Source organism: Pongo pygmaeus, chromosome 3 (assembly GCF_028885625.2).
Source record: "Pongo pygmaeus isolate AG05252 chromosome 3, NHGRI_mPonPyg2-v2.0_pri, whole genome shotgun sequence".
In the NCBI taxonomy this organism is placed as follows: Eukaryota; Metazoa; Chordata; class Mammalia; order Primates; family Hominidae; genus Pongo; species Pongo pygmaeus.
In genome coordinates, this window is record NC_072376.2 from 126143099 (window position 1) to 126156336 (window position 13238).

General features: G+C 36.6%; 1 protein-coding gene across 50 annotated transcripts in view; it reads left to right on the plus strand.

Annotated features, from left to right (window-relative positions):
• Nucleotides 1–13238, plus strand: part of ANK2 (ankyrin 2) — a 683028-nt gene that overhangs the window by 619776 nt on the left and 50014 nt on the right. For 34 of the 50 annotated variants that reach the window (XM_063663998.1, XM_063664003.1, XM_063664006.1 and 31 more), the window contains 3 exons: nt 9994–10218; nt 11717–11815; nt 12799–12953. In XM_063663998.1, the coding sequence (XP_063520068.1) occupies nt 9994–10218; nt 11717–11815; nt 12799–12953 (479 nt within the window). Of the gene's footprint in view, nt 1–3533; nt 3570–9993; nt 10219–11716; nt 11816–12798; nt 12954–13238 lie in introns of all 50 variants that reach the window. The other 16 variants (XM_063664038.1, XM_063664035.1, XM_054486683.2 and 13 more) reach the window with 2 other exon arrangements.

A 13238-nucleotide genomic window follows, 5' to 3' on the forward strand; every position in this document is an offset into this window, starting at 1 on the left:
GTGCATTACTTATGATGAACCAACAGCATCCAGTAGTTAAAGATGAATTAAGTGTTAAGATAAAGATCTTTAAATTCATAGTCTTTAATAAAACAGTTTTCCTATGAATCTCAAGCATTTAATACTGACTCTGGATAATTCTCAACTTTTGCTGTGCATTAGAATCACCTAGGAGCTTTAAAAAATACTAGTGCTGGCCAGGCGCAGTGGCTCACGCCTATAATCCCAGCCCTCTGGGAGGCTGAGGTGGACGGATCATGAGGTCAGGGGTTTGAGACCAGCCTGAACAACATGGTGAAACCCATCTCTACTAAAAATACAAAAATTAGCTGGGCGTGGTGGCGCACGCCTGTAATCCCAGCTACTCAGGAGGGTGAGGCAGAAGAATCACTTGAACCCGGGAGGTGGTGGTTACAGTGAGCCTAGACTGCACCACTGCACTCCAGACTGGGTGACAGAGTGAGACTCCATCTCCAAAAAAACAAACTAGTGCCCAGGCCTCAACCCAGACCAATTATTTGGAGGCCTGGCATTGATACTGTCTACAAGCGCCAATAGTATAGATGTTTTATATAAACTGTTAGGAAAAACTTTGCTTAATAAGGCTTTGGTTATTACAGAGACCTAGTTAATTAAGGTATACCTAGTTCTCTCAAATGTTCTTTATTTCTTCCATTCACTTATGTATTCATTCTTCACACATTTGTGTAATTCTACAAATTACCTGACATTGTGCCAGGTACTAAGAAAAAAGCTAAGTAACATCTAGCCTCTGCCTTTAGGAAACACACTATATGTTGTTATTTAAAGTTGGAAGACACTTAATCTGTAAAGAGAGAGAAACATCCTGGTTAATAGTGTGCTTTGGAGTCAGACCTGTCAGAATTAAATCCTGAGACTGACACTCATATGTGACATCAGGCACAAGTTATATAAAAATCTCTGAGTTTCAGTTTCCTTATCTATAAGATGAGTGTTCTATTATTGATCCCATAGGGGAGCTTTAATAACTAAATGCTTTTTAAATAATTAGCACTTTGCCTGGAAATAATAAGTGCTCAATAGATTATAGCTATTAGTATTTGTACAATCCCCATACACATGTTCCAGATCTTTCACAAATTGCAAATCCATTAAGCAAAATGTATTATGACTCCTCTAAATGGCAGCGTCAATGTGGTTCAATTCACAATAGTAACGTTTGACTTACTGTTATTTTTATTCAGGCAAATTATTCTCTATTAGTGTCTCTAGTGTTTCAACAAACAAAATGCATTTGATGACTCTAACAGAATGGGTTATTGCTATTGAAAACTCAATGATTCTGAGTTTCCTGGTATTTGAAAGCTACCACGATATTAATGTATATGAGTAACACTCATCATACCATGTCATGTAGCAAGATTTTTTTGTAATTTTATTCATTATACACCAGGTTCCTAAATAGTAGCATTAGATTTTTTTTTTTTTTGAAGAACTTAGTTTTTCTTTACTTAATTGGGTGGATTCTTAAGCCACTTCAAGATCTACCCAAAATGTAAGGAAAAAAAAGGAGACGAAGTCTTACTCTGTCACCCAGGCTGGAGTGTGGTGGCACAATCTCGGCTCACTGCAACCTCCACCTCCCGGGTTCAAGTGATTCTCCTGCCTCGGCTTCCTGAGTAGCTGATACTACAGGTGTGCACCACCATGCCCAGCTAATTTTTTGTATTTTTGGTAGAGACAGGGTTCGCCATGTTAGCCAGGCTGGTCTGGAATACCTGACCTCAGGTGATTCACCTGCCTTGGACTCCCAAAGTGTTGGCTTTATAGGCGTGAACCACCGTGCCCAGCCAAAAAACAGATATTTTGATAGAGGTGATAATAAAGTTAGTTTTTTATGCACATGCCACTGATTTGTACATATAATGTTCTCTTAAATTTAATAAAGGGATTTTACATTAATAGAAGACACCGTTTCTACCAATAAGCAGTATTGGTGATTTTATTTTACCTCTATTTTATGTTTCCAGTGACTAATGTTCATAACTAGAGAACAATAGGTATCAGCAATTAAAAAATCAGTATCAGTATTAAAAAATCTGTTCTGCTCAATACACACAGCAAATACCTGGCAAAAGAAGACTAATATTTGCTGTTTATTTTAAAATGTTGTCTTCAGATTCACAATGACTCTAATCAACAGTTATTTCTAGTATCCTAGTCATGATCATAACAACATAATCTTGGGCCAGAATTTTAATTTTACAATTCTTCTTCATTTCATAAGTGCATAAGGAATTAGAAGATGTAAGACACAATTCTTAGCAGTAGCTAGCTTTGTAAGTCTTCTTAAATATTGTTATTCCAAAGGTCTTTGGTTTTTGTAGTGCTTAATTACAGTCAAATGCCAACAATTAAATGTCAATTCATTAAAATGTCCTACACAGTCATACATTAACTGGAGGTCTATAAGGTTGTCTTTTAAAGAACTTCTTTTCATAAAAACATATTGAAGGCATGTTTACCTAAAATTGCTCCAAAAATAAAGTCTATTTTAAAAATCATCTTGAAGATATTCTCTCAAATAATGGGATATTTGAAATGCAAGGAAGTCAAGGCTCTCACTTGACAATATTAATGTTTATCTAATATGTACAGCAGTTAAGTTAGTTATTCATGTATTTCACAACACCCTAGGGTTTTTTTTTTTAGATACATGAAGGTAAATTCTTTTAGATGAGGAAAGTTTTTTCATAATAAGTAGCAAAACAAGTGTTTAGTAAGGTTGGATTTCTGGTCCATTAAGCATGTATACTTTTGTATGTCATTAGGGTTGAAAACACAAGAGAATCTTGTGAAAGCTTATGGAGGGTTTTACGGAAGAGCAGACTCATAACTAGAAGAGGAGTGAAAGGTAGAAGTATAATGTGAGATTAGACATTATGACCAATGAGGAAGACAGCAATCTCTAAAGCAGGAAATGAAGTATTGACAAAAGCACCAAGACTTTGTTTGCATAGCTTTTTTTTGCTATACTCTAGTAGGTAATTGATATTATCTACCCTGCCTTATAGTTTATGCTACTGTTTGTTGTTGATCTATACTTTAAATTGTGCCTTTTCTTTTTGCATTTCTTCTGTGATAGCCCAAAAAGTTATCATTATTTTTAAAGTATTAAATGTATAAAACAAAAACCTTTGCGTCAAAACTGTGTCCATCAAATCAAAGACTTTATGTTTTTCATCATAATAACCCTTGATGTTTCTGTAGCTTCTTGGACACTCAGACTTTGTTAAACGCCCTCACAAGCCAATGTTGACCAAGGTTAAAAACCCATATCCAGTGATTTTATAACATCCCCAGTTCTCTAAACTGGGAGTTGCCACAAAGCCCCCATACCTTGCTCTTCTCGAGCTGTATCTCATTTGGATTTCCATTTGTTTTCAATGAATACGGTATTGGTGTATAAATAAGAACTCACTTCTGAGTTCCTTCCTTATATTTCACTTTATCTGTTCCTTCTCTGTGCTAAAGTATCTATTCTGTTGCAGCCGCGCCTCTCCATGTCTTGAACGTGACAACAGCAGGTGAACTACTGCATAATTCTTTCTCTGAACATGTTGCCTATTCCTCTCCCCCTTTCGCCATCTCCTTCTGCATATTCCTTGCCTCAGGATGCTTTAGTGTGAAGATACCTAGCCAAAGAGATAGAAAGACTGATGTTCTCCAAATTGTGGCTATTGCTGGATTCCCCTTTCTCTGTGATGAAGAGAAAGTGGTATTTTTAATTTCAGTGGAAATAAAGTGGGGCTGTTCCAGACTTACTGTGGACTGCCTGTCTTGGTCATGGGTCTCCACATCTCCAGCTTCTTTTGTGAGAAAAAGTGCTACATAGAGATGAAAAATGTTGTTCCCTGCAATTATGCAAATTGTTCAAGCTATTTTAGGGTTTTATTAAAGGTTATGATTTTAAGTGGCACTTAGCAGAGGGTTTTTTTGTTGTTCTGGGTTTTATTTTAAATACCATATTCTAGGTGAGGCAAAGGCTGAAAGTGTATTAATAGTGCATTTCCTTGCTAGTACTGCTATAAATGCAACCTTTTGATATTTTAGAAATTGTACTGTAGAATGACTAGTCAGTGTTCTAAAAATACTCATTATTCTGTTATTTATTTAAAGTTATTTTTAAAGATTCCTATTAGATTGCTAATTATAGTATTTTTCTTATACAGCCATCCATTATGGTACTACAAATTATCAGTCTACAAAAAGACAGTTTTATATTTTTATTTTTGAAAACTTTTATATACATCCTTATACTTTTTCTCAAATGCACACTATTGTCTTTCCATACGTGAACACAGTGGTCGATAAATAATTGTTTGGTGATTTTAACAAATTTGAACCACTTTTTTCAAAGCCATATCCAAGCAATTTTTAAGTTTATAGAATTTGGAGAATTAGGAAGGAATTAAGGGAACTACAGAGAAAGAGCTCATGCTGTGGTTTTTCTCACAGTACCTCAGAAATCGGATTTAATCTGAGGCCCTCTTGCTATGTATATGAGGATCACTGAAGCACTCTGATGATTTTTTTTCCTGTTCTTTCAACTAACTCTGAATGCTGCAATTTCCTCCCCATTCCCATCCCATGGTCCTCAAAGAATTAAAAATAAAACAAAGGAATAGTAACTTTGGGGGTGGAGGATGTAGTCCTCAAATGACTGGATCATGGTTTTCTGCTGCCTCCTCTGAAGCATGTACTGTTTAGCTAATCAAATTGTGTATTTGTAGGCAAGTCATCTGCATAATAATGGTTGCTTTTGCTTTTATTCTTTTTAAATTGTGATAACATTGTATCTCACAATTTAGAAAACTTCAACAAGAGTTTCTACTTTGCATGATTGCTGAATTTCATTTGGAGAGTAAGAGATGCAATTAAAGCTGAGTGTTACATGATATTTTTTGTATGTACAGTCTTAAGTCAATGTTTAGTGCAGTGTGTGTACACATTTTCTGCAAAACAGCTGTTTTAACCATAAAGCAAAAATGATATATATTTCCTGAAGTAATAGCAGTTTATTTTCCAATTAGGAATTCTTTCAGAGCATCTGAAATGAAAGATTTAAGTAGGTTTCCTAACCTAGTTAACAGTAAACTGTGCATATAATTTTAATACTGGAAGGCAACTTAGAGTCTATTTAGTATAAGTCTCCCATTTTATGGATAAGAAAACTGAAATCTAAAGATGTTAAGTGACTTACCTGAGGTTACAACATTAATTCAAGACAGAGATATAACTAGACCCAGGGAAGAGCATGGTACTTGCTGCATTCTCCTGTGCTTTGTGATAATAGTATTTTTATATCTTATTTAAGTAAACTTCATAAACTAATAAAAACTTCATCATCATATTAAACTACTTAGCATAGTTCCAGGTTCATTGTAGGTACTCAATAAAGGTTAGTTTCTCCATTTATTTTTCAAGTGGTATATTGTATTATGTTTAAGATATTTAAAATATGTAAAATCCTGTAAGTGTAGAGAAAGGAAAATGACGGGAACAAGCATTTGTTGAATTCCGTATGCTTTACCCACACAAGATTTCTCACCGTAACCTTAAGTGGTAACAGAATTATTTTTCATTGCCAGGTGAGGCTTCAATCTTAAAGATCATAGATGACAGGCAGAGCCATCAATCCATATTGCCACCTCCTCTAAACATATTTAATTATATGTTTTTACTTTAATTATTTTCATCTCCAAATGTTTATGGGAATTATCTTGTCCCATTTTTAATCTCCTGCAAACATGAGAAAAATCATATTGATTCAGTCAACTCCAGTATGTGAACGACTCATCTCGCGACTCACACCTTCTAACCTTTCTCATTTTCCTGTGGTACATAAAAGTATGTTTGCTTACAATTTGTTTTATGCTTATTTGCAGTTGTTTTTTACGTGGTAGAATACCTGTCTCCTAACTCTACTACCTGTCCAAATAGCGGCACTTTTGGGTATTCTGATATTTTTAATGAAAATGCTCGATGCTTACCCAATTTTATATTATCAACTGTTGGGATTCACTGATAAGCATACTGACTATTGTCAATAGACTTTTCATCAGCACCTAGCTATAAACTTGAGTTATTTTTCCTATTCCTTCTTATTTAAAGAAAAGACATCTTTTATTATGTAATTCTGTAAATTCAGCTTTTTTATCGGTTGTTTGGCAATTACGTTGAGTCTAATTTGTTTAGAGTATTTTTTTGCTAGATTTTATAAACAGTTTTACTCATTTTGACTATTAATATTTAGCTTTTTTATATCTTCCAATATTTTTATTTCTTTCTTGACATCTTTCTGTTTTACTTTCTTCTCTCTCTTCTCTTTCTCTTCTAAAGAAAATTTCCTAACTACAGCTTGGTGGGTTTTTTTGGTTCGTGTTTCTTCCTTTAGTTACTTGATAAAAACACGAAGGCTTGTTTTCTTTAAAAATTTAATTTAGGCCAGGCACGGTGGCTCATACCTGTAATCCCAGCACTTTGGAAGTCCAAGGCAGGAGGATTGCTTGAGGCTAGGAGTTCAAAACCAGCCTGAGCAACATAGGGAGACCCCATCTCTGAAAACAAACAAACAAACATTAGCCAGGTACAGTGATGCTGCCTGTATTCCCAGCTACTTAGGAGGCTAACAGGGGAGGATCGCTTGAGCCCCGAAGGTTAAGGTTACAGTGTGCTGTGATAGCACCACTACACTCCAGCCTGGGTAATAGAGTAAGACCCTCTCTCAAGGAAAAAAAAATTGTTTTTTCTCTGAATTATGCATATTGGCACCTGAATTTTTCCAATTTGCTTTGGATTTTTGTGCAATACTTAAATATTACTTTCCAGGTTTACAGTGACACAGAGATACTTTTAGGTAAATTTATCTGCCTGCAGCTTCAGGCTTTAAGTGCTTTTATTTTGATTTTCCCATCTTTGGTCTTTCTTCATGTAATTTTCACTTCTATTAAAATGGTTTATTTTGTTAAATTCAAACTTCTGGTTTTTGCTTACTCTCATTTTCTACTAGTCCTCTGTCAAAGGAAATCAATTTATTAGGTCTCTCTATATATATTAGAGCAGGAATAAGCCTGTAGAAGAATATTTAACATTAAGGATAGTCGTTCCCAACTGCTTTCCTACATCTGAATATAGTGATTCGAATGAATTCTGACTGCTCTGATTGTCCAGAGACTAAAGAATTAAATTTCCTCCTACGTTAGCCTTAGACATAAATATATACAGCTCCTCACGTCTTGCCCTTTTCACTATGTTGTACAATCGCTTATTCAACAGTTATTTATTGACTGCCTGCTAAGTGCTCCATCCACACTGTGCCAGGCTCTAGAGGACACAGGAAGACATATGGAGAACATGTTCACTGTTATTATGGCACTTTTATGGCTCCTATGTGTGGACTTAGTCATTTCTCAGTGACCAGGAAAGTAAGCAGTTCCAAGTAATGACGAAACCATCATGTGACATCTGGGGCTTACACCATGAACTTTTTGGCAGCAGCTGCTATGTCTTTACTTTCTGTATCCTCAGTTCTTAGCAGGTCACTAATAGGAGGGTAACAAATGTTGCATTGAAAGGAGCATAGAAACGGAACTATAGAGGAAGTGAGAACAAAAAGAGAGTTTCAAGAGACACACTCAATGACACAATCAGGGCAAGTAATCTAACCTGTAGTTACTTAAACATTGTTACAGTCAGGAACTTAGCTACTTCAATTCGCTCTTTAGAGAATGGGCCACCAGGAGATACTCTACATGTTCTTCTATCGAGGCTCCATGTTATACAGGCCATAAGCCATCACTGGAATAAATGTAGTGGAGTTTCACACATGAGTGTGGAAACTTCCTAAATGCCTTCAAAGGTATAAATAGTACTGAGGATTGATAACATTAAGCAGATGTATTATAATAATTCCTTACTAGTTTGAGTTCCTGTCTGTGCACCAATGGAGGCAGCAACCAAAAGATGAAAAAAAAAACAAAGGAAATATTAATCTTAATTATCAGTGAGTCAAAAATATTGCAATGAATTTGGAAGTAGCACTAGTTGAAACTTGTCACTTTTTGCTACTTTTTTACAAAAACCAACCTAAGTATCCTACTCAAATAAGAACAATAAAATGGAAAGGAAAACTTTACATCTGTCTAGAAGTGTTACCAGTATTTTCATTCTTTTGAGCAACAAATAGTTCATTTAAAAGTCAAATAAAAAAAGAAAATTTTAAAGAATTCATACTGGAAGACTAGTAATAAGAAAAGTGGCAAATATTTTCTCATTATGTTTTGGTAAAGACCAGAAACATCAACACTTCAGTACTGAACTGTTGATTGTACTTCCCAGCTTTTACTCCTTCTTGAAAACTTTAAGCGGGCTAGGTAAGAATGGAAGGTCTAGCCTGGGCCCTGCATGTGGGAAGGCCTGTGCTGCCTCTAGTGGTCTCATCCTGCATGACGTGCTTCAGACAGGCACTCTGGGCTCCTTCACACCCATTATTATTACTAGCAACAGGATTTCTGTTTAATAGCATGTTTAATGAGTTCTGTGTTCCGCTTTGAAGAAGATGCTAAGATATTTTTCTTCATTTATCTAAAAATAACATAAATGTTTTGTGTTTATATCCCATAACTTACTTTGATAAAATACCTTTCAAATGTTTTAAATGTCATGGAGGCAATATCTAGGTGGGACAAATCCAGTTGGTTCTGTGCTGAGCAGATTATAAGCAGAGACATGATACACCTATATGTTGCTTTCCTCTTCCCATTTTGGTGTAAAGATCTTGCAAATGCAATGAAAATTTGAAAAGACACTAATGTAATTTGTGAAAGAGAGTACGCACAGTTTGTATGTCTTTGTATACGTATACACAACACTTAGATTGCTGTGTTGTTTAATTTTTGCTCCTTGACACAGTAAGTGCCTGGGAGACTTTAATGAGCGTTAATACCAACCAAATGACAAGCATTCAAATTAACCTGGATCAGGATCTGCTAAGACCATCCCAAAGGAAACAACTTCAAAGTTAAGACAAACCCGTTCTCTTGGTACACTTAAAGAAACCAAGTCATCTTGGATTATAGTTCTCCTTTTTCATGAACAATTAGCCTAGAAGAAAAGGAGAAAAATTAATAGGGATGCTGTTAACATTTCTAAATTATTAGCTATAATTTTTTACATTCAATTTATTACAATTTGAGAAAAATCATGATACAGATGATACAGATATCCTCCAGCAGCATGAGCCCAGGGTTTCCCACTCCTGAAATTTCACTTCAAAAATGGTGTACAGGGGGGCCTACTTGTTCCCTATCCACCTGCTCTTCGTTTCAATTAGAATGGTATGGCAGAGAGATTCCTACTCAATAAGTAAAAAAGTACATTTTAACCAGCAAATTGGTTCAATTCAAAAGATTTAATTATTTTGCTTTTCTCCTCCTTTAGAATATAATCAGTTAAAAATCTACATCCTGGGTAAGACGATGTTGGAACAGGATGCAGAAAAACTGCAATTTGGTCTTTCCTCTCTGCTTTGTCCTTGTATTATTTCAACATTTAGATTTTTTAGGATGTACATGTAAGGAAGCAGAAGTCTTTCCATTTATAACAAAAGGAAACTTGTCAATTGTTCTTTATGTAATTTCATTCCATTTTCCTTCAAAATCAATTAGGCTTATGTTTAATTTACAGTTTATATTGAATATCACCATTGTCAGCAAAAATTAGAATTCTTCTTTACAGATTAAAATAATATAAAAATTGAACAACAACAAAACAGAATTAAAGGCATTGGTATAAAGTAAAATAACTTTTAAAAACAAGCATTTTACCACTACGCATTTAAATAAAAAAGAGAGATTTTGAGACAAAGCATTCTGAAAAACAGCTTGACAAAGCTTGTTCATCTGCCCCCAATATTTCAAAACATATCTAATCTTCTATTTTAATTTTTAGTTTCCTGGTTAGTTTTATGGTGGATGCCCGAGGTGGTGCTATGCGAGGATGCAGACACAATGGGCTCCGAATCATTATTCCACCTCGGAAATGTACTGCTCCAACGCGAGTCACCTGCCGACTGGTCAAGCGCCACAGACTGGCAACAATGCCTCCAATGGTGGAAGGAGAAGGCCTGGCCAGTCGCCTGATCGAAGTTGGACCTTCTGGTGCTCAGTTCCTTGGGTAAGGGTTTCTGATAAACCTCCCACTTAGTCACCGGTGAGCTTGTGTCCTCTACATGAAATCACTAGGATGGAATGGAAAAAGGTACGTCAAACCATTTTGAAAGAGGATCAGCACCAATGAAATTTTTAAAATTGGAGGTAGCACCTCAATGCTTGACTCCACTTACACGCCTCTTATTTTAAGGCATTAATGAGTTAAACATTCAGGTTGAATACCACTTCTTCTTTTTGGATGTAATAATAGCTGCCAGACCCCCAATGTGAATAACCAATATTTTAGCCGATGGTAGGTATTATTTTCTCATCTGAGAATTAAGTGGTAAAGTCACAAAGATAAAATTCTGCCCTGTTCCAAACATAAATGTAAATTCTCATGTAGTTATGAAACAGAATCATTATCTTTACTTTGGAAAGCAATGTTGCCTTTACAGAATACCTACAAATTTAATCAATGTGATTTTTTTTCAGCTATCAAAATTGCTACCTTGAGCCTTATCATTACATTGGCTATTTAGTCGCAGTTTATATTAAGACAAATACATCAAGACTAGCTTCCACCATGCTCATTTTGGCAATTTTGAGCAGAATTTAGCATTTCTTCTTTCTTCTGTTTGTTTGTACGGCTGCTGTTATATTAAGTGGCATTTCATTGTGCCAAGAAATGAATAGCTACAGCTGAAATTAACAAAAGGATGAAGTTTTGGAGGGGGACAAGTTTCAAAATATTTTGAAACAAATCAATTGTATTTAAGTCTTGGTGCTTGAAATACTGGGAGAAAATCCTAATAATCGTGAACTCTTTTACTTTGCCGATGTCATACTGGGAAGAGGATTTCTTGCTTTAGAACTCAGGAAATGTTCTAAAGCTTTGTAATTTGGACCAAACTATTAGCAGATTGCTCCAAATTATGTTCACACCTGAAAAGGGGTGTGTTTATATTTCCCAATTATAGCAACCACCTCTCATGTCCTCCAATCAGACAGACCAGAGCTTTACAAGGAGCCTGTGAAGTTCTGGGTTGCATCAGAAAATGCCATTATGTTTGGAGTAATTCCCCAATGATTCTTTTCATATTCTGTGTCAGACCCTGTTCCCCTCATGCTCAGATACTTTAGGCTTTTTAATAATCTTCAGATCTGTTGGGGAATATTCATGAAAACATCTGGCCTCTGTACAGGGCAGAGTTTCATTATATTCCCAACAGCTTGTCTTTCTTGTGTAGCATTTTTTCCCCCTTTTTGGCTAGTGCCCTGGCGGTGAACCTCATTAGGGACAGACCGGACAGCTAAGTGCTCTCCTTGCACAGACGCGCCTCCATTGTACACTCTGGGTCTCGGTTCCTTGCTCTTTGTGACCAATGGAGGGGGCAGAACCAAACGCAGTGTGAAACCAAAGTTCACCCTGTGGATCAGCTGGCGACGCTGGGGTTCTGTGGAAGACAATACCTGAAGCTTACCTATGTTCTTTCTTTCACTGCTGCTTTGGATGTACTCAGTAAACTTCACCTGCCAACGGCTCCTCCCCCACTTAATGAGGGAGAAAGTTTGGTCAGCCGCATTCTTCAGCTGGGGCCTCCTGGAACCAAATTCCTTGGGTAGGAGTGACTTAAAACAAATTGATGGCTGCTGGCCCCCCATTCTTCTCCTTCTTCTGCAATATGATTTCTCTTTTTTGTCATCGTGCCCATGACATGTCCCTCTCTATGATTTAAATTCTGTATAACCTATCTTTAGTGGACCATTTCTGACCCTTGTGGTATGTGACTTTTATTTTTGAGTGATGTTTTTATACCTTTTCCCTTAAAGTGCTGTGACCTTCATTTTCGTTTAAGCATGAGATCTGCCTAGTTGTACTATGTGCTAGTTATGATGTTGTTATGATGAATTTGGAGTCTGTATCAAAGCAACCTGGACCAAAAAATCAAAACCCTGTATATATTTTGAGAACGAATGTGACCTAAAAATAATAGGGCAGTGCATGTTCCAGATCCTGAATATAATAGGCATTGGACACAATTGGGCTGTCTGCTGAGAGGCTCAATTAGGGCCACACAGTGTACACATGCCTATTGTTTCCTTGAATGAAGAAAATATAAGCAAAAACCATGAGTGCATGGCTCTTTAGTTCACAAGTAGTCAACTTTCTGACATCTCCTCATTTACGACACATCAAATTATGCAATGTGTGAGCCATTTTCCTCTTAAACCATTTCGTCATTTTGCACCTTGTCGAAAATGTTTTAGGAGATTGGCAGACATCATAGATATGCATGTACATTTCTTTTGGTTAAATGTGTTCTACTTACATTTATCAAAGGAGAAGTTCCAGAATGCCACATGCACTCACAGGGAAACATTATTTGGCTTAAGGTAGCAGCATGTACCTGAGGATTGGTGCCCCTGAGGTGGAGTGCTACTGTGTGACCATCTGCTAGCCAGTGGGCTCCAGGGGATGGCCCACTATGTCCCTGTCCCCAGCAAAAGAAGAATTCCAGGTCACTTTGCAACAGAGTCGAGGTGATTGTCTTGCTGTTGGTTAGCTCCTGTCCACACTGAATGTTCTGCATTGCTATGTCAGGCCTGTGATCGTGGAGATCCCTCACTTTGCGGCCCTTCGAGGAAAGGAAAGGGAACTGGTGGTCCTGCGCAGTGAGAACGGGGACAGCTGGAAAGAGCATTTCTGTGACTACACTGAAGAAGAATTGAATGAAATTCTTAACGGCATGGATGAAGGTACTTTCAGATGAAGCGTTTTAAAAGAAATCTAAACTGGAAGCATGAAAATGATTCATTTCTTTCTTATGACCTAGGGGTGTGTGTGTATGTGTGTGTGTGTGTGTGTGTGTGTGTGTGTGTGTGTGTCCTTTGTGGTATTTTACTACAGCAGGTAATCTGCTTTGCTCCTGTAGTGATGAGTTGGAATGCACAATACTTTTGCTTAATCTTACTCTTGTTACATTCAGGAAAATAAAAGCCTTTAAGATATCAAGCATCTCATTAAAGAGATGCAGCATGCTT